This window comes from Pipistrellus hanaki (assembly GCF_964339955.1).
Source record: "Pipistrellus hanaki genome assembly, chromosome: 16".
Taxonomy (NCBI): domain Eukaryota; kingdom Metazoa; phylum Chordata; class Mammalia; order Chiroptera; family Vespertilionidae; genus Pipistrellus; species Pipistrellus hanaki.
This window is the reverse complement of record NC_140518.1, coordinates 9,850,609-9,876,344: the sequence shown is the minus strand read 5'-3', so window position 1 is coordinate 9,876,344 and position 25,736 is coordinate 9,850,609. Positions and strand designations below refer to the sequence as shown.

General features: G+C 58.5%; 2 protein-coding genes across 10 annotated transcripts; one reads left to right on the top strand and one right to left on the bottom strand.

Annotated features, from left to right (window-relative positions):
* Positions 1 to 1,172: 1,172 nt before the first annotated feature.
* On the top strand, positions 1,173 to 8,723 carry PHOSPHO1 (phosphoethanolamine/phosphocholine phosphatase 1). 7 transcript variants are annotated; one of them, XM_084863540.1, is made up of 5 exons: positions 1,173 to 1,501; positions 3,288 to 3,393; positions 5,371 to 5,468; positions 7,119 to 7,865; positions 8,293 to 8,723. In XM_084863540.1, the coding sequence occupies exons 3-5, from the start codon at positions 5,424 to 5,426 to the stop codon at positions 8,338 to 8,340; spliced, it is 840 nt and encodes a 279-aa protein (XP_084719666.1). In that variant the 5' UTR covers positions 1,173 to 1,501; positions 3,288 to 3,393; positions 5,371 to 5,423; the 3' UTR covers positions 8,341 to 8,723. The 7 variants fall into 7 exon arrangements, with proteins under 7 accessions (XP_084719666.1, XP_084719665.1, XP_084719667.1 ...); XM_084863539.1 differs by having other exon boundaries at positions 6,992 to 7,865; XM_084863541.1 differs by having other exon boundaries at positions 7,119 to 8,723.
* Positions 8,724 to 8,839: 116 nt separating this feature from the next.
* On the bottom strand, positions 8,840 to 25,172 carry ABI3 (ABI family member 3). 3 transcript variants are annotated; one of them, XM_084863587.1, is made up of 8 exons: positions 25,066 to 25,172; positions 14,043 to 14,210; positions 12,362 to 12,538; positions 10,978 to 11,063; positions 10,787 to 10,882; positions 10,543 to 10,670; positions 9,888 to 10,043; positions 8,840 to 9,552 (listed from the first exon to the last, which is right to left on the bottom strand). In XM_084863587.1, the coding sequence occupies exons 2-8, from the start codon at positions 14,175 to 14,177 to the stop codon at positions 9,389 to 9,391; spliced, it is 942 nt and encodes a 313-aa protein (XP_084719713.1). In that variant the 5' UTR covers positions 14,178 to 14,210; positions 25,066 to 25,172; the 3' UTR covers positions 8,840 to 9,388. The 3 variants fall into 3 exon arrangements, with proteins under 3 accessions (XP_084719713.1, XP_084719712.1, XP_084719714.1); XM_084863586.1 differs by lacking the exon at positions 25,066 to 25,172 and adding an exon at positions 18,992 to 19,416; XM_084863588.1 differs by lacking the exon at positions 25,066 to 25,172 and adding an exon at positions 18,992 to 19,148 and having other exon boundaries at positions 9,888 to 10,082.
* Between the last annotated feature and the right edge of the window lie 564 nt (positions 25,173 to 25,736).

The window sequence follows — 25,736 nt, the reverse complement described above, 5'->3', positions numbered from 1 at the left end:
TCATCCCATGATAACCCTCCGAACTGGTCCCGGGGCCCCTTTGTTCTTCTCGGTGAGCCAAAGCAGACCCGCCCAGAACCACCTACCAGCCTTCCTCGTGTCACTGCCCCCAGCTTTAATCGCCGTCCTCTAGCCTCCCCCAGACTCACGCTGTGGAGTGTTTCCTGCACACAGTCAGGAACCCACACACTGCCGTCTGGCCTTTGCCCAGGCAGACCCCCCTCAGGGCCAGGTACCCTTTCCAGCAGCAGAAACAGGACACCCATGTGCCTGTTCATGCCAGTCGCCCCAGCCCCAGGCACGGAGGTTAGGGTGGCTTCCTGCAGACCCACTGGCTTCCAGGTCACTTGGGGCCTTTAAATCTGCTGGCTGTCTGCAAGGAGTGGGGCAGGGGAGACTGAGGGAGGACTGACGGGAGGACCTGCATTCGGCCCCTCTGCGACCCCATGAGTCAGGTGTGCATGGACTTGAACTGAGTGTTGTGAACGTTCAACCGCGAGCGCAGCGACCAAGTGCAGTGCCCTGTCCGCAGCATGTTCTCCATAAGCGTCACCTTTCCCTTCTTAGAATCTCCACCCCTCGCCACCAGGCTGGGAGGGCGGACGGCGGGCGGGGGAGGTGGCTGGCCGCAGACTCTTTGGAAGCAGAGAAGGTGTTTCAGTTACATCAGCACCGGCAGAGGGCAAACTCTCCGGTCCGCTGGTCACCCTATCCGTAGCCTGTAGCCGGGGGAGGGTCCCCAGGGCCGGGATGGGGCGCCGTGGCTCCACTTGGGGGCAGAGGGCCCCTGGCTACACGCACCTGCGAGAGGAACACGGGAGCTGCCTCCCACGAGCTGGGCCCACGCGTGCCCGTCCCTAGACTGAGGGGCTGGAGCCCCGTGAGAGCTGGAGGTGGGGGTGCATCTCTGCACGTCCCGGGGACCAGAGCCCGGGGCGGTGGCAGCAGCGGCAAGTCCGCAGCCTTGGCACCCGGGACCTGTGGGCGGGACTCACACGGGACCGGGCATCCACTCCCACCCACGCCCCTGCCCTGCCCCGCGGCCCCCGGTCCCACCCACGCGGGCGCTCCCGGAGCCTCGGGGCCGCCGGGGGGCGGGGCCCGCCCCTTTCATGTGCGCCGGCGCCGCGCTGATTGGACGGCCGCTTGTGACGTCGGGGACTGCGGGCCCCGCCGCTGCGGCAGCCGCAGGGCCAGCGCGGCCCCGGCTCCGGCTCGCGGGCACTTAAAGGGGACGCGGCGGCCGGGCGGGGGGGATGGAAGGCAGGTGGAGGGGACGGCCCACACGCACATCCTCCGCGGCCCCTCCGCACCGGAGGCACTCGTGAGCCGGGGCCCCGAGATCCGAGGGCGGGCAAGACACCGCGTCCCGTCCCCCCCCCCATTCCCGTAAGCGCACCCCCGGCTCCATCCTGCGCCCCAATAATCTCCGCGAGCCCCCCTCTCCACGCTCCGCGCTCAAACTCAGCCGGGACAGACTCCTGCCGCCGCCGCTCCGCGCGTGAGTCCGGGGTCGCCCCGGGGGGCTGGGGTCCGGGTGCGGAGTGGGGGGCCGTGCAGAGTTTGAGGGCAGCGCTCCTTCCCGCGGGTGTCGGCGGGGGAGTCCCCGGGACAGAGGAATGCGCCCCCCCTTTCCCCTGCCCCGGCGATGCCCGGGTGGACCCGCCGTCCCCGGCTCGGCCAAAGCGAAAGAGCCGGTGCCCGCGCTCCCCGCCACCCGCCAGCCCCCTGGGAGCTCCGGCTGCGCACCCTCCGCCCGCAGTGGAGGGGAGAGCCCGCCAGCTGGGGGGGTGCCAGCGTGCCTGCCTGGCAGCACCTCTAAAAATATCTCTCCCCCCACCCCGTCCCCCCCCCCCCGCCGGCAGCTGCCGCCTCCCTGCCCAGTGAGGATCCCCTCCCCGCAGGGCAAGCCCAGAGGTGACGCCAGGTCCCCGCGTCCTCCCTGGCCCCGGGGCCGGGTCACCGCCTCCCGCTGGGCAGGGCAGCAAGCTCAGAGTCCACGGGGGGTGGGGGGGGTGTTGGGGGGGGGGGTACTCCGGGGCGATGAGGGAAGCTCTGGCTGCAATTTTAATATATATGGTTCTTATTGACTTTTAGAGAGAGGGAGAGGGATAGATAGGAGAGAGAAGCATCACCTATTGGCTGCCTCCTGCACGCCCCCTACTGGAGACCCAGAGGACGACCCAGGCAGGTGCCCTGCACAGGAATCTAACCAGTGACCTTTTGGTTCATGGGTCCGCGCCCAGCCACTGAGCCACACTAGCCCGGCATCCGGCTGCAATGTTGTTGGTAAAAGTCCTCACCCGGGGGTTTTTAGACAGTGGAAGGGAGAGAGAAACACTGATGTGAAAGAGACACATCGATGGGTGGCCTCCCCAACCAGCAACTCAGGCAAGTGCCCAGAACCCAACCCGGAACCTTCAGTCCGCAGGCCTGTGCTCCACCCACTGAGCCAACCCCGCTAGGGCCCCACAGTTTTAAACCCGGCAATTCTGAATGCAAGTGGCACCAGGGTCCCCTGAGTTCGATCCCTGGTTCTGGTACTGTGTGGCCCCAGGTGTTAGCTGGACTGGCCTCTTGTGGCCTGTTTTTCCCGTTTGCTGCTGGTGGCAGTGTCTGGGGAGGGGAAGAATCCCCACCTAGTGCCTGAGTCTGAATTCTGGTGATGGATACAAGGAAACCTGGTCTTTTGTTGTTGTTGTTAATCCGAATCTGATTTTAGTGATTAATACAAGGAGGCCTGACCTTTTTGTTGTTGTTAATCTGATTTCTAGTGATTAATACGAGGAGACCTGATCTTTTTTGTTGTGGTTAATCCTCACCTGAGGATAGGTTTCCATTGTTTTTTGTTTGTGTGTTTTTGTTAATCCCCGCCTGAGGCTATGTCTCCATTGATTTATAAGGAGAGTGGCAGAGAGAGAGACAGAGACAGAGACAGAGAGAGACTGAGAGAAATCTCAGTGTGAGAGGAACAAGCGGACTGATTGCCTCCTGCACAAGCCCCGACGGTGCCAGGGAGGAGCCTACAACCGAGGTATGTGTCTTTGACAGGAATAGAACCGGGGACCCTTAGGTCCGCAGGCCGAAGCTATCTGCTGAGCCAAACCATTGATCGGCTGCCTCCTGCACCCTTGACGGGAATCAAACCTGGGACCCTTCAGTCCAAAGGCTGACGCTCTATCCACTGAGCCACACCGGCTGGGCCAGGCCCCGCTTTTAGCTGGGACTAGCTATGGACTGACTCCCTGTCGCCCTGAGGAAGCCTTTCTCTCCTCTCTCTGCTCTAGCCTGCCAGAGGGGCTCAAGCTCGGAGACCCTGTGCCGCTTGGATTTGAGGAACTCTTCTGGGCGACACAAAATGATTTGATCATCCAGGACAAAGCTGCTCTAGAGGTGAGTAACGTGAACATTGTGGGAGCCAGATTCCAGGGCGGCCCAGGGCCCCTCTGACTCCTGTGGGGCCGGGCCAGGGCTGGGGGGTCACAGTGTAGCTTTCTCCGTTTCCAGGGGCAGAAACCCAGGATGCCTGGCTTTCTGCTCTGGGGACTAAAAGAAACGAGGGCAAAAATAATAAATTTTTAACGGATTTCCCTAAATACCATTATTTTCGGGGGCCTGATGCGGCGGGGATCTCCCTTTTCCGCGTCCCACGTGAAAAGAGAGATGAATGAACCGGTTCTAAGTGGAGGCGGCCAGGAATTGAGAAATTAGAAATAGAGAAGGCACAGAGATTTCAAGCTGGGAGCTGGCTGGGTCACCATACTGTCTGCTGGAGATGCAGGAAGGCAAGCCAAACCATTGAGCCAAACCAGCTAGGGCAAAAGTAACTGTCTTTTACTATAAGAGATGAGAAGTTTTGAGGATGGTTAGATCAGTAGAATGCTCCACCAAATTATAAAAAGGTAAAGGCAAAGTGAGGAGACCCTTTTCTAGGAGGTAAAAGGATTAGCCGGGATTCTGGAAGCTGGATCCCTCCAGATAAGGCTAAGGGAGAACTCCCACCCTCCAAAACCTGTCAATTCCTCCTCCCTGTACCCCTCTCCTATCAATTCCTCCTCCCTGTGCCTCCCTCCCATCACCTCCGCCTTGTCTCCTCCAACTCCCTCCTTCTTTTGCCCACTGCCCATTTAGCTTTGACCACCGCTCCCAGTTCCTAGATTAAAAGTTCCTAGAGAGAAGGGTTTCATGCATGTGTGGTACCCTCCCTCCGACCGGAGCCTGCTCCTGGGATGTCCCAGTCTCTGTCTTGGGGGGAAATGGCTTCTCTCTGCCACCCTGGGATGGTCTGGGAAGAGTGTCACCTTGACAGGCAGAGGTGTTTCCAGTGTCACCCATTGTCACCACCAGAGGGCAGCAGCCAGCCGGACCTCTGCTCCATGTCTAGTCTTCCTGGTTCTCCGTGTCTTTCCAGATCTGTCCCAGATGCCTCTGGCCTCTTATTCAACCCCAGGGTGGATGGGACCAGGGGTAGAGAAGGGCGCTGGGAGCCACAGGTGGTATCCTTTATAGCCACGTCAGTAAAGGCCTGTCCCCAAAGCTACATGGCAAAGTCCAGCGGAAATGTCAATCTGACTCTCCAGGCCCAGATCACCTTTGGTGCCAGGGGGTCTCTGCCCCGCAGCTGTGGTGCAGAAGGCCCGATCACCTTCCCCTTCCCTTGGAAGGACAGAGGGCGGGCAAGGCTGTGGCCAGGTGGTCCTGATCCAGGCTCTGCCCCTGGGACCAGCATGGCCCTGGGCCAAGTATCTAACCTCTGTGAGCCTTTCCCATCTGCTGAGTCCATGACACTGATGAGCAGTGAGACAATCTGAGTGAAGGTGATCTGTGAACTATGTTGTACCGTACTCAGAGAAACAAGGATTATATATAGAGAAAAAGCACTGGTCTCAGTCAGATCTGTTTTTGGTGCTGTTGATAATCCTCACCTGAGTAAATTTTTCCCATTGATTTTTTTTTTTTTTTTTTTTTTTTTTTTTTTTAGAGTGGGAGGGAGGGAGGGAGAGAGAGACATAAACCGTCGCTCTGGCCAGGGCCGGGGATGGAACCTGCAACCCAGGTGCATGCCCTTGACGGGGAATCAAACCCTCCACCCTTTGGTGTGGGTGCTGATGCTCTAACCACAGAGCAACACCAGCCAGGGCTTGGTTTTGAATCAGTCGGCCGTTTACAGTGGTGACCTTTGAGCAAGTCAGTTCCCTGCTCTGGGTCTCCAACTCTATCAACTATAGCCTCTCCTGCATCCTCGCAGTTTGCTAAGAGAATACCTTGCAAGGCTTTGTGCTCCGGAAGCACGGGATAGGCTGGTAGTAGTTAGTGGGGGGTCAAAGCCAGCCACCCGGGCACCTCACCCGGACCCTGTGTGGTTGGCAGGAGCTCTGGACGACGGCTAGAGCCCAGCAGTGCCTGCGGGGGGTGCACCAACAATGAGCGGGTGTTTTCCGGCTGCCGGCCTGCGGTGCCTGTCTAGGGTAAGTGGGTCCCCCTAGAGGTCTCTTAGGGGAAGGCCTCAGTGTCCACGTTTCCATCATCGGGTGGCCCCCTTTAGGCTTGCCCTCGCCTCTACTGGGCCTCTGATCCCTAGAAGCTTCCATCCCAGTCGAGGGGCTCCTGATGCTTTACATCCTCAACTGCAAAGATCCTGGACTACGGAGACTCCCGGGTGGACGTTGCCGAGACCAGCGGGTGGCCCCAGGATGAGGTCTAAAGGACAGCTACATTAGGGAGGCAGGGAGCCGGGTTCGGATCCCAGCTCTGACATGAGGAGCCTGGCCTTCTGTGTCACAAGGTGTCCCAGGCCATGAGCATCCCAGAAATCTTCGGGTGTGAGGAAGACACCAGAAAGAGGGGAGGTTCCGTCTGGACTGATGGTGGAGGCTGGAAGGAGGCGGGGACTGGCTGCCACGGCTTCTGCCTCCCTGTGTCCGCCTTTCCCTGCGCCCTCGCACTGGCCCTGTTGTCTCCATCCTCTCCCATGTCCTCTGTCAACACGTCGGACCCAGGGTCTCCACTTCCCGGAGCTCCTCACCCCCACCCGCACTCTGTCTTCCTGTCCAGTCTGTCTCCACGCTCCCCCATCATTACTTCCTCCTCGTCCCCTTTCCCCCACCGCTGCCTCCTGCCCCCGTGCCCCCACTCCCTCCCTCACCTCTTCAGCCGCCGCTGCTCTCTCTCCCCCCCTTACCTGCCTCAGGTGTGCCGCGGCCTGGCGCCGGCCTCCGCCTCCCCAAGCCCCATTGCTTCTGCCGCTCGCTTGCTTCGGACTCTGGCACGAACCCCACCCGCTGACACCGTCCTTCCGGGGAACTGGCAAGTGACTAGTGACGAGCTGTCAGCACAGGCCCCTAAGACTCCCTGGAAAAGCTGAGTCCCGTCCCTGGACCCCGGCCCAGAGCCGTCTGGCTGGAAGCCGCTCCCAGAGAGCCTGCCGGATCCTCGGCCTCGCCGGTTATTCTGAGCTGAAACCCTGCTCCCCGGCCGGTGCCGAGGCCCGGCGCCTGCTCCCCAGGCCCGGGGTCTGGCACACACCGTCCCCGTGCTCTGCATGGTGTCGGCAAGTCTTCCCCGGAGACCAGCTCCTTGTCCACCACAGTCCACGGCCGTCGGCCCAGAGGCCGTGGTAGGGGCTGTTCCCTCTGAGTGAGCGGGCGGTTTCCCGGACGCTTTGTTAGGGAAGAAAGGAGTGGAGTCCCCTCCGCCCTCCCTGTATCCACACCAACAACTGGGCTCAGAAGTTTCTAGAAAGTCTAGTCCAGAAGCCCCAGAGGGTGTCCCCTTTTCCAAGCTGAAGTCCCAACGCCCCCCCCCCCCCCCCATGAGAGGAGCAGACACAGGTGCCAATGAAGCCCTCCTGGGCTCCAGAGGAGGCTGGTATTCTGGGGCTAAACCACAGTTAGCTTAGAGGTGCCAGGAGCGGGTGGGCAGGGAGCCGGGGTGGAGGGGGCCCCAGCGTGGGGCGCTCCTCCCGCTTAACCAGCCTTGGGTCCTCCTTCAGGTCTTGGATGTGCCCGCGCCTCTGGCCGAGGCCCGCTAACCAGCCTGTCCCGGGCCGGCGCCCGCCGCGCCCGCTCTCGCTTGCCCCCTCCTCCTCCTGCTGCTGCTCTTCCCCCTCCTGCTCCCAGGGCGGCGGCGGGATGGCCGCGCAGGGCGCGCCGCGCTTCCTCCTGACCTTCGACTTCGACGAGACGATCGTGGACGAGAACAGCGACGACTGGATCGAGCGCGCGGCGCCGGGCCAGCGGCTGCCGGAGGGGCTGCGCGCCACCTACCGCGAGGGCTTCTACAACGAGTTCATGCAGCGCGTGTTCCAGTACCTGGGCGAGCAGGGCGTGCGGCCGCGGGACCTGCGCGCCGTCTACGAGGCCATCCCGCTGTCGCCGGGCATGGGCGACCTGCTGCAGTTCGTGGCCAGGCAGGGCGCCTGCTTCGAGGTCATCCTCATCTCGGACGCCAACACGTTCGGCGTGGAGAGCTCGCTGCGCGCCGCCGGCCACCTGGGCCTCTTCCGCCGTGTCTTCAGCAACCCGGCCGCGCCCGACGCGCGCGGGCTGCTGGCGCTGCGGCCCTTCCACGCCCAGCACGGCTGCGCGCGCTGCCCCAGCAACATGTGCAAACACAAGGTGCTCGGCGACTACCTGCGCGAGCGCGCGCGCGACGGCGTGCACTTCGAGCGCCTCTTCTACGTGGGCGACGGCAGCAACGACTTCTGCCCCGCGGGGCTGCTGGCCAGCGGCGACGTGGCCTTCCCGCGCCGCGGCTACCCCATGCACCGCCTCATCCAGGAGGCGCAGAAGGCCGAGCCCGGCTCCTTCCGCGCCACCGTGGTGCCCTGGGAGACCGCGCACGACATCCGCCAGCACCTGCAGCAGGTGCTCAAGGCGAGCTGAGGCGGCCGCCAGCAGGGGGCGCCCCGGCGAGGCGTGGGGAAGGGAGAACTATCGGGAAAGACAAATCTATAGTTTTGTAACTTCCTTGCCCTTTCGCTTTGGTATGCCCCCCCCTCCCCCCCGCCACACACAAACACACACACACACACACACACACACCCTGGGAATTTCCAGAAATTGCAGGCCCGTGCATTCGGGGGCTGAAGGAGGGAGTGCAGAGCATCCCAACTATCCATGCAGTTCAGCTCTGGGGGAGGCCCCAACCCGGGGAAAGCGCGTTCCCGGGAAGGCGGCGGCTGAGTTTCCTAAAAGCTCATCCGTCCTCTGGCCTGGGAGGAAGAGGCTCCCTTGCAGGCGAGAGAACGTTAAGCTGCCGCCGGGCCCTTAACCACCCCACTCCCATCCTTAGGTCAAGAAAACCTCCCGCATTGGACTCCGCCCGCAGCCCCAGGCCTAGGACTCGCTTTGCCTACCGCGATCCCACACTACATACATCTCTTTTCTTGCCTCCCTCGCCCATCCGGCCAGTGACCCCAAAGGAAGAAAAGCCAAATGGAACAGTCGCCTCCTGGTGGTGGGACGAGGTAGCACACTGTCCGGCTCGGGTTGGAGCAGCCGGGAACCTCGCAGCGGTGCCTGCCTCGGTGTCTTCGCATACCCCAGCCTCGTCTACGCAACAAGATCAGGGACAACCAAAGCCGCCCCCGTGGGCTGGGCCCTCCGCGGCCCCCTCCTCTCCTATGGAACAGAAAGCCATGATGTTTTAAAGCAGAGCCAGCGAACCCCGAGCCCCTCCTCTTTGGTGTGTTAGAGCTATTAAAGCAGGTGAAGGAGGAGTCACTGAGATCTCTGGTGCGGCAATCAGAGGGGGAGAGGGGGAGGCAAAGAGGGAGGGGGAGGCGGTCTCTGCTCTTAGGGAGCCCCACTTATGTGAGGGGTTGGCCCCACCTTTTTTTAAATTTTTATTGACTAGAGAGCAAAGGAGGAGAGAAAATGCATGATGAGTGAGAATCATGGATCAGCTTCCTCCTGCATGCCTCACACTGGGGATCGAGCCCTTGACCGGAATCGAACCCGAAGCTCTATCCACTGAGCCACACCAGCTAGGGCTGGACCCCAGCTTGAGGAATCCAGGCTGAATGCACAGCAGGCAAAGAACGGGGTGCGGTCCCTCTGCAGGGGGCATCAGGGGGTCCAGTATAGGGAGGGGGCGGGGGACTCGATAATTAGGAGCCTTAGAACTGAAATGCTCCCCCATTCCGCCCCCAGCCCTCCAGGGCAGTCATCAGGAGTTCATCAGTTTTATTCAAAGTTTTCACTTGCAGCTGGAGACCCCCCTCCATGGGATAGGGTCCTCCGTGTGGACGGGGTCACCAAACGCCTTGGCTTCCGGTTCTCTCCTGCGGGCAGCAGGCCTCCGGGCACCCCTCAGTCCAGCCCGGCTTGGCCTCGGAGCTGGCTTCTGCCCGGGCTCGGAGTTCCCGCGGAGGGAGCCGGGCCGTCTGTCAGCAGCTGGGCGCCACGTAGTTGCCCGGGAAGAAGCCGGCGCCCTCCGCGGTGACGCCCTCGCACCAGCCGTCGGAGTAGCGGCGGGTGATGCAGATGACCGTGCCCTCCGGGAAGGAGAGCTCGTTGTCCTTCTGGCCGGCGTACGGGTACAGCGTGACCACTGCGGGCGGAGAGGGCGCCCTGAGAGCCGCCTCCTGCCAGCCGCGGCGACAGGGAGGGGCCTGCGTGGTTCTGGGTGCTAGCGGCGGGGCCAGAGGTGCCTTCTCCCAAGCCCTGAGGACCGGACCCTTCCCTGGCTCAGTGCACAGTGCAGGCAGCTGCTGCCTTCCCAGCTCGGTTCTGAGTGGCTGGGTAAACATTTGCTCTGTTCACCAGGAAATTGGGGGGGGGGGGGGGGACCTAGGGGGGTTGACAGGAGGCCCAGAATGCGTCTGGGGTAGAAGGGGAGCCCTGGTGGTGGGACCTGGTGTCCTCCAGGCCCAGAAAGAGACCTACCTTTCTCCAAGTACGAGGCAGGGGCCCAGCTGGGCTCCTCGGGCCCAAAGCCCGGTGGAGGCGGGGGCGGCAGTTCCAGTTCGTCCCCGTCCAGGACTGGCGGAGGGGGCAGGTCCAGGGGCGGGGGCAGGTCCAGGGGCGGGGGCAGCTCTGGGGCTGGGAGGGAAAAGGTCTGCGGGGTGGCACTGGGAACCCCTCCCCTCCACTCACCCCAGGAGACTGCTGCCCACGAGGAGGGCACCGGGGTCTGCCCAGCTTATGAACCCTTCCTCCAGCCCTGGCCCATCCTGGTCCTCCCACAGCGCCTCCAGCGCAGAGGAGGTCTCAGTAAACGCTGAGCCTTCGCCCCATATGGGGCAGTCAGACTGCCGCTTACTGGGCTGGTAACCGTTAGGCAACTCCCCTAACCTTTCACCCTCAGCGCCGCCTGTTAGACGGGTGTGACATCCTCTCAGGGTCAGAGTTAAGTGAGAAAATGGGTGAGAAGCTTCCGTGGTACAGAGCGGGCCCTAAACTGATTCGCCTCCGCCTCCGCCTCCTCCCTCCTCTCACCGGGGTGGGCCGGGCCGGTCCGGGAGGGAGGGGTGGGGAGGGTGCGGGGCGGTGAGACCGGGACCCCACAGCTGAGCTGGGAGGGGCGGGAGGGGTCCCTTACCCGGAGGGGGCGGCAGGCCGCTGTCGGAGGCCGGCGGAGGGGGTGGGGCCGAGGAGCTGGGGAGCGGAGGGGGCGGGGGTGCTGCCTGCCCCTTGGGCGTGGAGGCGCCTCCGGCACCGTCAGCGCTGCTGGAGGTCAGAGAAAGCGGGGTCCTTCAGTTTAGGGGCCGCTTCCCCAGCTGGCCCCGCCCTGTGACCCCCGTAGTCGTGGTGACAGCTGGCAGGAGGCCCCTTGGGGGACTCACCCAGCAGAGGCCAGGGAGGAGGCGGAAGAGGCGGCGGAGAGTCTGCCATCGGGCACCACCGGGAGCTGCACCGGCTCCGGGATCCGGGGCGCGCGCCTGGGGGAGGAGAGGGTGTGGTCAGTGCGGGGAGGAGGGGGCATGGAGGGGAAGGGCGATCATGTGAGACCCGGTTGGGTCCGGGGAGGCCTCACCCCAGAGCCGCAGAGGTGGGTGTGGCAGGCGCCTTGATGCTCTTTCGAGACAGGGTCCCGGTCCTCGACAGCTGGGTGCTCAGATCCTGCGGGGAAACGGGGCTGGGCTGACACTGAGTCTCCCCCCACCACCTACCCCCACTTCCAGCTCCCTCATCCCGAGGGGAGAGGGGAGAGGAGAGAGGGGCGGGCAAGGACTGGGAGGAAGAGCGAGGCCCTGCAAGTTCCCACTTCCACTTCCCAGCCCACCCCACCCTTCTCACCCAGCCTCCTTCTAACCCTCCCCACCCCCTCTCACCCCACTCCACCCCCCTCAGCCCTCCCCACCCGCTCGCTCACGGCCTGTCGCCCAGTCTGCCGCAGCCCCACGGAAACCTCAGCAGCAGACAGTCTGCAGGCCACTTCCTCTCACCCCCTCCCACAGCGACCCAGCGCCCGGCCTGGAGGCTCCTAGCTCAGAGACCCCAGCCTGGGCGTGGGGCTGAGGGAGGCGGGAAAGCGGACCGTCCTTAGGCCTGTGGCACTGGCTGGGGGAGTTGGGGGCAGAGAGGAGCAGAGCGGGGTGTACCCATGATGAGGTGCAAGCCCACGCAGGGGAGCCCCTCTATTGGGATAGGCTTTCCCCGGGAGAGGGAACAGGGAGCACCATCTGCTTCTCCACTTCACTGGGATTGAGACACGGGGACGTGGGCCGAATCCTAAAGCATTTGGGCAGCAGGTGTGTGTGTGTGAGGGGGGGGGGGGGGGCTGGCACCTGCAGGAGAGACTTCGCTCCCCCTTTCTGAGGGCAAGGCGTGTTCAGGATAGGGAGGAGGAGGAGGGGGAGCCATTTAGGTACAGAGGGGCTTTCATCTAACCTGGGGTGCTGGGGTGTGGGGCCAGGGATTGGTCCAATGGGGTAGGGGGGTGTCCTCTCCCCCCTCCCCCCATTAGATGGGCCGAGAAGAAAATGCCAGAGTCCCGCTCCCCTGTCTTCTCCATGGCCCCCCCCCTTGTGCGGCTGCATCCCCGCCCCTTCTCGCCCAACAGTGGCTGTGGGGCGACTTCTCGGTGCCGCGACCTCAAACCTCCAGACAGAGGAAGTCGCTGTTCTCATGTGGCGGGGGAGCCATTCTCATGCACACCCCGACACCCGCCCTTCCTCCTCTCGCCCTTCACACACACACACACACACACACACACACGCCGGCACCACGGCAGTCTCAGCAGATCCGAGTGCGGGGTGAAGGCCGGTCACGGAGGGCTGTGCAGGAGGGGGTTGGCTTCAGGAAGTGGGGACGGGAACATGGAGAAGTGGGGGCTGGAGCGAAGGGAGCCGTGAGGCAGAAAGCAGGGGGGGGGGAGGGGGTAGGCGGTGGAGAAAGAGGAGGGGCCCTGTCTCTACCTTGATCCCATGGCCAATGTCATCCAGGCAGCCGAAGTTGAGGGGTTTCCGGAAGTAGGGCGTCAGGGGCGGGAGGCTCTCGGGGGCGATGATTTTCTGGCTGGGGTGCAGCCGCTGGACCGTGGCCAAGGTGCCGATCTCCCTCCGGGCCACCTTCTCCATGTGCATGTTCACCATCTGTGCGACGGGGTTCGAGGTGACTGAGGGCAGGGGGAGGCTCCACAGCACCCCTTCCCCCTAAGGGAGGAAGAGGCTAGAGACTCTGGGGTGGGGGCAGGGACGTGGGGAGGTCCAGGGAGAGAGCGAGCTTTGTCCCCGAGGCCACACGGCTTTTGGGAAGAGTGGCCCTGGGAGGATGGAGCCACTCTGGAGCAGCTTCCTGGTGGGAGAGAACGGAGGTTATTATTAGCCGAGCAGGAGCCAGAGGAGCCGAGAAGACGGCACCCCTGGGGGTGTCGGGGGACTGGCTGGCTGAGGAGCAGAGAGGGAGAACCGTGGAGGCGGCTAGGAGCTGTGGCAGGGTCACCTAAGTGAATGAATCTCTCTTGGGATGTTTTGTGGAGAAACCTACAGCACGGGGAGGGTAGGATGAGAGGAAGATTACCCCCCCCCCCCCCCCACGGAACACGGGGCTGCTGCACAGGCCAGGCTGATGTGTGATTGAATCTGTGCCTGTGGTTTATGGGGCAATTAACTCCTCAGCCAAGGATCCAGGAAGGAGGGGGGGGGGGGGGTCAGGGACACTAGGGCGGTGGCGGTGCTTCCAGAGCTGAAGATGACCTTGCCAAGCAAGCACACTGGGTCTAGGACATTTATTAAGTTACTAAAGCCAACACCAGTTTGGCTCAGTGGATAGAGCATCAGCCTCTGGACTGAAGGGTCCCAGGTTCGATTCTGGTCAAGGGCATGTACATTGGCGGTGGGCACATCCCTGGTGGGGGGTGTGCAGGAGGCAGCTGGTCAATGTTTCTCTCATTGATGTTTTAGCTCTATCCCTCTCCCTTCCTCTCTGTAAAAAATCAATAACATATATATTTTTTAAAAATTACTAGAGGCTCAGTGTACAAAATTCGTGCATGTGGCCCCTCAGCCCAGCCTGCACCCTCTCACAGTCTGGGACCCCTCAGTCCTTACTGCCTGCCCGCCCTCTGCTCCCTACTCCTCGGCTCACTGCTCCTTAGCGCTGCCTCGGAGGCGGGAGAGGCTCCTGCCACCGCTGCTGTGCTCGCCAGCCATGGGCCCAGCTTCTGGCTGAGCGGCACTCCCCCTGTGGGAGCTGAGCATCTGCCCCCTGGTGGTCAGTGTGCATCATAGCGACCGGTAGTTCTGGTCGGTAGCTTAGGCTTTTATTATATAGATCGCCCACGTTTAGATGGAAACAGGGTCCATTTTGCCTCCTTCCTGGACTATGCAGCCACCGTGATTGGTGAACCTGCTTCCTACCACACAGGATAGGAGTCGGAGAAGGAAAGAGCTTTGCCTTCGGGGAGGTGCTGTCTGGTGGGGCAGCCAGGCCCAGCACGGACACAGGCACAAAGACACGAGGTTCCAATCGCTGGGGCATTGCCAAGCTTCTGTGGCAAAGTCAGACATTTGGACGTGGGAAAAGGCAGCGAGGAAATATCACTGGGGAAAGGGCCCTCGTGGGGCTGGAGACCAGGGAGCCTCCCCCGCTCCTCACCTGGCCCAGGGTGCTCACACGGGCTTCCACCTGCCGCAGCGCGGCCGCCTGCAGGTCCAGCATGCGCACCGTGTTCCCGGCCAGGTTGCCCACCTGGTAGGCCACGCTGGCCAGCGCCTGGGTGGTGAAGGCCATGGTCTCCTCCAGCGCCTTCCGCTTGTCCGTGGCCTGAAATACACACAGTCCTGGTCGGGGGCCAGCACCTTCCACTGATTCTCTGCTGGGCAGGTGGGAGGGGAGAGGGTGCAGGGAAGGTGGGGCTTGGGAAAAGCAGCAGCCCTTAGGTGTTTTCCAGAAGAATGATGTTACAGTAGGTGGACTCCGGGGACATCAGAAAAGCAAGTCTGTAGCCCCAGGGAATGGAGGCAAGGGAAGGGAAAGATACCTCTTCTCAAATAGCCAGCCTGAGGATTGAGCCTACCGCCTTTTTGAGGACCCTTTGGGGGTGGGGAGGTAAAAGGTAAATAGCAGAAAAAGAGAGGGAGAGGCAATACTGATTGGAGGAGATCTCAAACTTAAAACCCACCTGACCTTCTGGGAAGGTCAGGCCCTCATCCCAGACCTTCTAACGGGGATCCTGTGGGCGTGAGCTGGTGAGGCTGTGCCTTTAAAAGCTCCCCAGGGGACTCCTGTGCTCTTCTGCAGGTGGGTATTTGGGGGACACTGGTTTGGTCCATTTCATAGATAAGGAAATTGAGGCCCAAAGATAGTTACCTCATTCCTTCCTTCCTTCCAATAGTTTCCGTACACGGAGGATATTCTGTAAACTACTAACTAACCATGGCCCATATAGGACCGCCACAGGCTGGGTCCTGATTGCTTCTCACCCTCATTTCCTACCACTCCCTCTCTCGCTCACTCCCCCCCACCAGCCACAGAGGCCGTGGGTTTCTGTTCCTGATCAAGCTGAGACTGTTCCTACCTCAGGGTCTTGGACTTGTGCTTATTTCTAGAAACCTTCTTACTGTTAAGTCTCAGCTCCTCAGAGACACCTTCCCTCACCACCCGATGATTTTCCCCAGCTCACTTCTGTTTCAACAAACATATTTACCCTGTTCTCTTCTCTTCAAAGCACTTAGTGCTATCAGCAATCGTTTATCTATTTACTTTATATCTACTAACTACACAGATGCGCGCGTGCGCGCGCACACACACACACACAGTGAGGCCAAGGAGCATTTCTGTTTTATTCTCTATCCCGTTTTGGAATAGTGTCCCCTACACAGATGATAAAACATATGCATTTCTGAATTAATTAATGGAGCTCATGTAAACTCAAATGCTTGCTGGGCATCTTCCCAGGGTATTCCAGGCACTGTGCCAGGGGCTGAGCAGGGTCACACTGCCAGGCAGCGGTGAAAGGGGTGGGCAGGGAGTAGCTTGAGACAGAAGAGGGACTTTTTGTTTTTTTCAGTTCCAGATCCCACTGTGGTGGTTGGGACAAAACTTCTCGGGTCATCTGGTTCCCCAGTCAGCTTCCTCATGGCTGCTTTCTGGCCTGTTCCTTTGTGGGGACGGGGAGGAAAGTCCAGGGCAGACAAGACTGCCCCATGGGGTCTCAGCACCCAGGTGCCCTCAAGGCCAGTCAGTGAGAACCTATCAGAGCTGGGTGCTCAGGAGACCCGGGTGCCTCCAATGTAGCTTGAGTTAGAATCTTCTGAATGGCCCCTCCTGTGTTACTCCTCTCAGGAGTCCCTCCTGCCTTTCTGTCCCAACACCAGTTAGGGGGTGCTCATTTTCAGGTAATTTACATCTCATTAGCATATACACCCAAAAACAATCAAGTATTTTTTAAATCCTTAACCGAAAATAAGTTTGGAGAGAAAGAAAGGAGAGAGAGAGAGAGAAATCTGCAACCAGGTATGTTCCTGACCGAGATCAAACCTGCTACCTTTTGGTATATAGGACACTGGCCAGGCCAACCCAGGATGTTAAAAGCAGAAAGAGTAACAGGTCTTGTTCTAGTTCAACGCCTCCCTTCAATAGGCCCAGAGGGATCAGGAACCACTCATTTGGTCTCCACCCCAATTTGTTCGCTCAGCTCTCCTGTTCTGTTCCCTCCCGGGTCTGGCATGGGGAATGTGTGGCTGGATTTTTTCTGTCATCCCAAACAGGGAAAATGTCTGCTCGGTCCCAGCTCCTGCAGGCTAGAGCCTGGATGCCCGCTAACCCCTGGGCCTTGGACCAAAGTCAGGTCTGGAGGTCAAGGGTTTGGGACCTATCTTCATGACTGACTGCTTATTTCTTATGCAAATCACCCTGACTGTAAGCTCCCTGGACCCTGACAGCTCTGCAGCTGACCCCACTCCCCAGGGGTTTCCTGTCACCTGCTTGTGGTACAGGGTGCGGGCTGGGGGAGGACTGAGGGCCTGGGAACCAGGCCTTGTTAAAAAGCAGTTCTAAGCCAAAACCGGTTTGGCTCAGTGGATAGAGCGTTGGTCTGCGGACTGAAAGGTCCTGGGTTTGATTCCGGTCAAGGGCATGTACCTTGGTTGCGGGCACATCCCCCCGTGGGGGGTGTGCAGGAGGCAGCTGGCCGATGTTTCTCTCTAATTGATGTTTCTAGCTTTCTATCCCTCTCCCTTCCTCTCTGTGAAAAATCAATAAAATATATATTTTTTTAAGAAGCAATTCTAAGAAGTCATCCAGATCCTTCTCAGGCATTGGCTCTTCAGACCAAAATCCTCCGAGAGGCCAGAAAAGGGACTTGGTTCTGTGGGCTCACGGTTAGAGTTCTGCCTGAAGGAGGCAGGAGTCCAGGAATGCCGACCTGGGTCAGAGCTTCCTGTCCCCGGAGTTCTGCAAGGACTGCTCCACCTCCCTGCACTGACTTTTGTTATCTACGTGTGTCTGTCATCCTTCTGATGAATAAGATGATGATGGTGATGATGATGATGGTGATGATAATGATGGTGATAATAATATATAGTAACAGCTGCCATGTATCCTGGCCTGTTTTGTTTTCATTTTTTAAATATATTTTATTGATTTTTTACAGAGAGGAAGAGAGAGGGATAGAGAGTTAGAAACATCAATGAGAGAACTATCAATCAGCTGCCTCTTGCGCGCCCGCACGCGTGCACACACACACACACACACACACACCCACTGGGGATGTATCGCAACCAAGGTATTATACATGCCCTTGACCGGAATTGAACCTGGGACCCTTCAGTCCGCAGGCCGACGCTCTATCCACTGAGCCAAAGCGGTTCCGGCCATCCTGGCCGGTTTAAGGGGCAGGCCCTGGACTGAGGGGAAGTGCTCTGCGATGTGGGAGCTGATGGAAGGACCGGGAAGGAGCACTTGCCTCCTGGTCACCAGGAGGAGCGCGCCTGCGGAGCTGGGGGGACGGAGCTGGTTCACAGGCCGCAGTCAGAAATGGCGCCTGGAGTCAGAGTTACGGGTCTGAATCCGGTTCGGCCCTTAGCTCGAACACCTTGGGAAAGTGAGTTCACCTTCCTGGACTTCAGCCTCTGGTTGTGAAGTGGGAGTGTCCTCCCCTCACAGGACTGGGGTGAGGACTAAAGGAAGCAACCCACGTGCCCAAAGTGAGGGGGCCGAGGGTTTTAACTATTATCATCACTGACTCTCTCTCTTTAAAAATGTGCCTTACTGATTTTTAGAAAGAGGAAGGGGAAGGGATAGGGAGATAGAAACATTGATGAGAAACACCATCAGTCGGCTGCTTCTTACACATCCATCCCTCACGGGGAAAATTATAGATAATTTCCTTTTCTATAAAATGGACCAAATCAATGCCCCGACCAGAAATCCAACCAGTGACCTCTTGGCTCATGGGCTGATGCTCAACCACTTAGCCACACTGGCCAGGCTCATCGACTCTCTCTTTCCCATAAGCACTTGCTCCTTTATTATTATTATTATTATTATTATTATTATTATTATTATTCAATGCTCTTATTCATCCGGGAGTCCCTGGGCCTCCTCTCACAGTTTGATCAGAACAGGTTGGAAAAATGAAAATGAAGGTTTGCTGAAGGGATTAGAGGCTTAGTCTGTAGCCCTGCAGGGGGCAGAGGAAATCAAGGACAGAGAGTGCAGATAAACCGTCTTAAAGCCATACAGCACGTCAGACGGGCGGGAAGGTGGGGAGCCCGGCTTCAGAGTCAGGAGACCTGGGCTCTGCTGTCTCCGAGTGGTGTGACCTGGGTCCCCTTGCCTCCCTGCACGGCTGCCTCACAGGGGTCACCTGGACTCCTGAAATAACACAGGTGCTCCGTCATTGAGTCTTTCTCCTTCCTCCTCCCTTGACCCCGGAGTCCACAGGCTCAGGCCACCTGCTTTCTCCTGGGACCACCACCCAGTTTAGGAAACTGCTCGGATACGCCCCTATAGCCTCCTCTTCGGCTGGTGGGCTGCTCCCTACAGTCACATGTTCATCCCCTGGCCTGTGTCAGACCAACCCCTCTCCTGAACACGACCTCCTCTCTCTGCTCTCCCACGCTCCCTGGTCCATCTCCAGCCCACTGCGATGCTTGGGAAGCCCTGCGGAAGTCTCCCCTACAGCCAGCCCGCCCAGGACAGACGGCGCCAACGTGTGTGTGTGTGTGTGTGTGTGTGTGTGTGTGCGCGCGCGCGTGCGTGTGTGTGTGTGTGTGTGTGTGTGTGTGTGGACGAGCCCTGGGCCTGTGGGTGGGAGGGAGAGGCTGGGAGGGAGATGGACCCGGCTGAGGCTGAGAAGGATGGGGTAGGGCGCCCGCACATCGGAGCCTTTGGGAGAGAAGAGGGCACAGAGGGGGCTTGGGTAGCACAGGATCACGGTTAAAGCCTGGGGGACTGGGTGCAAGCTGAGGCCTGGAGCGGGAGGACCTCTCAGCCAAAGCCCAGGACAAGCACCTGTCAGACAGTGCCCGTGGCCTTGCCCGGGGATGGCCTTGCCTGGGGCCCCTCCAGGGATGGGGTGCGGGCCGGCCCGCGCGGCCTACCTGAGTGTAGTTGTCCTCGCAGTAATCGGCCACGCGCAGCAGGGCGCTGTGGTTGTCCCGCAGGGCCTCCCGGCCCGTGGGAATCTCCAGCTCCTGCAGCTGCTGCAGCTCTGCCATGGCCCCGCTCTGCCTGCGCCCCAGGGCGCCCGGTTTTGTGCCTCGCCCGGCCCCTGATTGGCCGCGCGGCCTCCCCTCCCTCTCACCGCTCTCGGTTTCCTCTTCGTGAGAGACCGAAACCTGCTCGCCAAGGGCAGGCGTGCTCGCTCCGGGACAAGAGGAAGTCGGTCGGGGCCTGGGCCCGGCCCGCGCCTGGCTGTCCCCTGCCCAGAGGAAGGGGACAGCGATGGTCCCGTCGGGGCCCAGCCTCCCGGCCTCTCCCAGCAGAGGAAGTCAAGGTCGGGGCGTCTGTGATTGCTCCTGGGCCTGGAGAGGAAGCTGTGGTGGGGGAGGGAGGAGGGTGGGTTGGGAGGAAGGGGGTGGCCTGCTTGGGTGGGGGGGGGGGGGCGTGGAGACAGATTTTCCACTCAGGGATGGGAGGAAAGGGCAGAGGGCGGGGGCTTCCTTGGGAAGCCCAGGGATGAGTCACGAGGGACAGCAGAGAGGAGGGTGGAGAGGATATGGAGACCAGTCGTGGGGGGGGGGGGGGAGGGTGGTGGAGCAGCAACAATGGAAGACGGACAATGCAGCAGGAGGAAGGACCAGACGGGGCGGCAGGGAGAGACAGGCAGAGTCTCCGCGGAGTGCTGTCCAGCCTCTGCGGGCTCCGCGGTGCGCACGCTCGGTGCTCGATGGAGGATGGAGGCGGGAGGAGGGCCGTGGACCAGGGGGTGTGCGGGACTCAGGTTAGACCACAGGAAGGACTCGGCTTTGAGAAGCACCAGGGTCACGTTCCCGATGAGCTGCTCGGGTTTCGGGAGCGGCGGTGGCTAGAGCGCTGAGCAGGCCCTGAGGTAGGTGCTCTGCTCCCTGCGTTAACGGGGAGCTGGCGAGATGACCTCCGGGTCCTGTCCTGGTCTCACGTTCTTAGAAATCCCGAGCCTCCCCCAAAACCGGTTTGGCTCAGTGGATAGAGCATCGGCCTGAGGACTGAAAGGTCCCAGGTTCGATTCTGGTCAAGGGCATGTACCTTGGTTGCGGGCACGTCCCCAGTAGGGGGCGTGCAAGAGGCAGCTGATCGATGACTCTCATCGATGTTTCTAACTCTATCTTTCTCCCTTCCTCTCTGTAAAAAATCAATAAAATATATTAAAAAAAAAAAAAAAAAAGAAGGAAAGAGAGAAAGAAATCCCGAGCCTCCTCCCAGCCCCTCTGAGCACCCAGCCTGTCACCCTAGGGGCAGGAGAAAAAGAAGATCGCTCACTAACCATGTTGTCTTTTATAAATATATATATATATATATATATATATATATATATATATATATATATATATATATTGTTGATTTTTTACAAAGAGGAAGAGAGAGAGGGATAAAGAGTTAAAAACATCGACAATAGAGAATCATCAACCAGTTGCCTCCTGCACACCCCTCACTGGGGATGTGCCCACAACCAAGGCACATGCCCTTGACCGGAATAAAACAGGGACCCTTCAGTCTGCAGGCCGACGCTCTATCCACTGAGCCAAACCGGCTTCAGCGACCATGTTGTCTTCTAACATCTGCTCCTCCGGAGGGTCCCTTGTCATTGGACAGGAGCTCAGTGTCTGTCATCTTGGGTGGTCCTGGGAGGAGACCAAGAGAAGATCAGGGTACATGCCCTGTGCCCTCTGCCCTCTGCCCTCTGCCCTGGGCTGAGGGGGACCCACACCCAGGCTCAGGGAGGCATGGAGGCAGAGGGCTGGGAGTGGGTGTTCGAGGTGGCCATGGCCCCTAGCGCCGGTGGACACGGCATCCTGTGTGAACACGTTATTGAACGAGTGGATGGGCAGTGAGCTGGGAGAAGCTTATAAAGTGAAACTGGGGAAATAGGCTGTGAGCCAGGGGGACCCTAAAGGGGCGGGGCTTACGCAGGGGGCAGGGAGTCTGGCCTGGGGGCACTCAGCTTGGCGGCTCCAGCGGATGGATGGACGTGGAACCGTGAGCCTATGATCAGCTTAGGCATCAGAGACTCGGGCTTCCAGATCATCTGCTTTATCCACAGACTTGCCGCTGATGAGGCGGCGGCTCAGACACCATTTGTCTGGGCTGGGCACAGTGATTGGAGTGCACGCTCTTCCTTGGCAGGTGAGAGGGGCTGAGGCTGCAGCGGGCTGGGATCTAGTCTTAGAATCGCTGAAGTGAGGCCCCTGACAGGCCTTTCTGATAACTGTGTAACAATGATGTCCATGGTGATGATAACGATAATAAATGTATTGTGTTCGTTATGTGCCAGGCAATGTATTAAAATATTTTAAATGCATTATTTTTTTTAGTACTCACAATACTCGTGTAAGGTAGGTACCATTGTTATACCCATTTTGCAGATGGGGAAACTAAGGCTCAGAAAGGCTGAGTGACTTGCCCAAGGCCTCATCGCTTGGAAGCAGCAGAGCTGGGATCAGAGCTGAAGTCTCACAGGCTCCACGCCCTTCTCCTAACCACTGGGATTCCCTCTCCCCTGATGGCACCTGGAGTTTCCTTAAAACTTCTACCTGTGGAGTACGTGCAGCCATACTTTGCTCCCTAAGTCTCCCTCACAGAAAGAGGCTCTTTTTTAAAAAAATTTTTAGTTGATTTCAGAGTTCTCTGCCTCTGTGACAACCCTCCAAGTGTGTGTTCTTCCCCACGTAAACATGTGTTCTTTTCTTCAGACTCTGAGCTTCCTCAGCCTCCACTGTTTTGGTTATCTTTCTAGCAGTTTCCAATACTGAGCCGACTGTGGCTCGGATGCAGAGAAAAGGACTTTGCAATGACTATTTTACTGATCCTTGCAACACTGCTATTCAAAAGGCGCCATAACTGCCCTTTTCCAGATAAGGCTCAGAATATTTATTTTTAATTGCCTCAGGCCTTATTAAGATAGAATGGACAGATGGCTGTATACAGTAAATGATAATGATTACCAGGACAAGTTTGGTTAACACATCCTTCACCTCGCATGGAAAAATGTTACAACTTCTGAACATTTAACTTTGGTAGCCAACGGTCCTGGAAGTCAGTGGCAGGATGAAATGTATTGGTGTCTCTGTGTGAGGCCTGGAATGGAGCCTGATCCTCCAAATGCATCAGGCTGGCTCAGGGCAAAGGATCTTTATCCTGTGGCTTACCTTTTTTTTTTTTTAAACCCATTTTAAAATTTTTTTTAGATTTATTTAGTTAGTTAATCCTCACCAGAGAATTGTTTTTTTTAGAGAGAGTGGAAGGGAGGAGGAGGGGAGAGAGAGAAACATTGATGTGGGAGAAACACAGGGATTGGTTGCCTCTTATACTTGCCCTGACCAGGGGCTAGGATTGAGCCTGCAACCTAGGTACGTGCCCTTGAACGAAATCGAACCCAAATCGGCTATGGGCTGTGGCTTACCTTTTCACTTTTTTTTTTTTTTAATATATTTTATTGATTTTTTACAGAGAGGAAGAGAGATGGATAGAATTAGAAATATCGATGAGAATCATCAATCAGCTGCCTCTTGCACACCCTACTGGGGATGTGCCCGCAACCAAGGTACATGCCCTTGACCAGAATCGAACCTGGGACCTTTCAGTCCGCAGACTGATACTCTATCCACTGAGCTAAACCGGTTAGGGCTACCTTTTCACTTTCTTATTGGGGTCTTTGATAAGAAGAACATATAATATTATATTACTAGAGGCCTGGTGCATGAATTTGTGCATGAGTGGGGTCCTTCGGGCTGGCCTGCAATTGGGGCCATGGCCATCGGGCCTGGCCTGGGAGAGGGACTGAGCTGTGGGAGCGCACTGACCCCCTCACTCCTGCATTGAGTGTCTGCCCCCTGGTGGCCAGTAATGGTTGCTTAGGCTTTATATATAATATATAGATGATGACATATATCAACATTTTAGAATCTACTGGCTTAAGATTTTCCCTACTCTGATGTCATGAAAATATTCTCCTATGTTGTTTTCCAAAAGCTTTATTGCTTTTCCTTTCAAAGGTCTGCAGTTCCCATGGAAGGTACTGCCCTGCTTAGTGTAAGTTGGGAGGAATTTGATTTCATATTTTTCCATATGACACGCATGGTCCCAGAATAATGTATTGAACAGTCGGCCCTTTTCCCCACTTCCCTATTGTGCTACCTTTGTCATATATCACTCGTCCAAGAATGTTCGGGGCTGCATCTGAGCTCTCTCTTCTGTTCCACTGGTATGTCTGCACCAGTAACCTTGCACCAATTTCACACTGTCTCAATCCCTATAGTTTATAGATGATGATAAGCTTTAATATCTGATAGAGCAAGTTCTCCCACCTTATGTCTATGTACCTTTGAGGCTGAGATGGCTCATACACACAAATCCATCGGTATCTTTAAGGAGTGAGTGGGAGAGGGTGGGGGTGCAGAGAGGTAGCTCATGGGAGAGATTCAGAGCAGTGCCAGGATCCTCTCTGTAACCATGGCATGTTCCCACGGGGCGGGAATGAATAACCACAGTGCCAATCACCCTGCAGGGAGATCACAGATGCGTCATTGGGCCCTCGTCCCTTATCCCAGAGGGACAGACAGCTCTCAGAACCCAGATGCCAATCCAAAGAAAACAACACCACATGCCCATCTTTCCCCTGCCATCCCAGAACGCGCCCTTTCCTGCAAATCACCTGGGCCCGGGAGGCACCAAAAACCTGGGTCCAGCACAGACTCATCAATAGAGAGATTTTGCTCAATCCTGTTGGTAAACCCTGTAGACATCCCTACCCCCTCCCCCCCTCGGGAGAAATCGTGCATGGATAAGGTGAAAAACAGACAGCAGACATGTTCTGAGCCGCTGAGACAGACTGAAGAATGGCTATGCTTAATGAAGGAGGTTTTGTTTTGTTTTGTTTTGTTTTGTTGGTTGTGTGTGTGTGTGTGTGTTTCCTGATTGAAGGACACAGAGTGTATGGTGTAGGAAATATAGTCAACAATATTGTAATAACTGCAACCAGTGCCAGTTGGGAACTAGAAATATCAGGAGGAAGGGACCCTTGTAACGTAGATGATTGTCTAAACACTATGTCTACACCTGAAACTAATACAAAATAAAATAGAATGCAAACTGTAAATGAAAATATATATATATATATATATATATATATATATATATATATATATATATATATATTTTTTTTTTTTTTTTTTTTTTTTTTTTTTTAAGAATCTAAAGGAAAACGACAGAAAACCTCACTGCCCACTGCCTGAATAACGGACAACCAAAACACACACACACACACACACACACACACACACACACACACACTCCAGTCCCGGACCGATCCACAGCCGGACTGACCGCCAGACCCTCCCTCCTCCCCGGCCCCGCATTCCTTCCCGCGCCCGCGGCTCGGCGGGGCCGGTGCGCCGGGCGGGACCCCGCGGCCCCGGCTTGCACAACAGAAATGCATCGCACTCTGCACACTGGCCGACAGGAGGAAGGATTCCCGGCAGCTTTGGGGGGACGGAGGGAGGGCTCCCAGTCCCGAAACGGCCGCTGCAGGCCCCCGCAGCAGGACCAGGGTCGGTCGGGCCCCCGGCGGCCCCTCCCGGGTAACGTAACCGTGCGTCCCGCTCCCGTAACCAGCGCCGACTTTTCCGCCCCGACTCTCACGCATGCGCACTGGGCCCCCGAGGCGCGCTCGGGAAAAGAAAACGTCTTGAGAGAAGGGGAGGGACCCTCTTCCGAGGCCGGCAGGTCACCGGGAGCACGGCGCAGCCCGAGGCGGCCGCGGCCGCCAGCAGCTCCCCCAAAAAACAGGAGCTGGAGAACCAAAAGGTTCTCAGAGGTCCCACCGAGATTTGAACTCGGATCGCTGGATTCAAAGTCCAGAGTGCTAACCATTACACCATGGGACCCGCTGGCTGCTCTAGGCGGCCATGAGTCTTCTCAAACCATACAGCCGGGGCCGAACCGTCTGCCCAAAACAAGCGATTCATGTCGGGTTCACCTGGCGCGGGCGCCGGCCCGGGGTCGCCGGGGGGAGCGGGAGCGACGCAGCGGGGGCTTCGGAGTCCCCGCCGTTCCCGGGCCCGCGGTGTCCTTCCAGCCGCCACCCGTCCTGCGGTCCGCGGGGCGCGGGCCGGCGGCCGGGCGTGGAGGCGGGCGGCCGGCGGGGCGCCCGCGGGCGGGGGGAGGGGAAGGGGCTGGGGCGGGGCTGGAGGCCGGGGGCGGCTCCCGCTCCAGCCGTGGCCCCCGCAGGAAGCTCCGGGCTTCCTCCCGGTTTGCAGTGTTTATAGGTTTCCTCTACGCACGTGCGTCCCGGAGGGACCATTTGGCGGAGCGCGGAGGGGACCCGGGCTCCAGGCCCCGGCGCGCCGGGCGCGGCCTTTGGAGCCGGGAGCGCACCCCAGCTGGTGCCTGGGGCTCCCCGGGCTGGACCCCGCGGAGTTCTGCTGGGAAGGCTTCCCTTCCAGGTCCGGGTTTAGCTTGTAAAAATGGTACTTGGTAGGTGTTTCCTTCGAACCTGCAGGGTTGCCATCAGATCGGTGAGAGAGACAGTCCCTTTTGGACTTTTGGAAGTAAGTTTTACTAAGGTAAGGTGACCAGACGTCCCGCTTTCGGCGGGACAGTCCCGATTTTTAACAATTTGGCCCGCGTCCCGCGGCGTTTTAAAAAGGT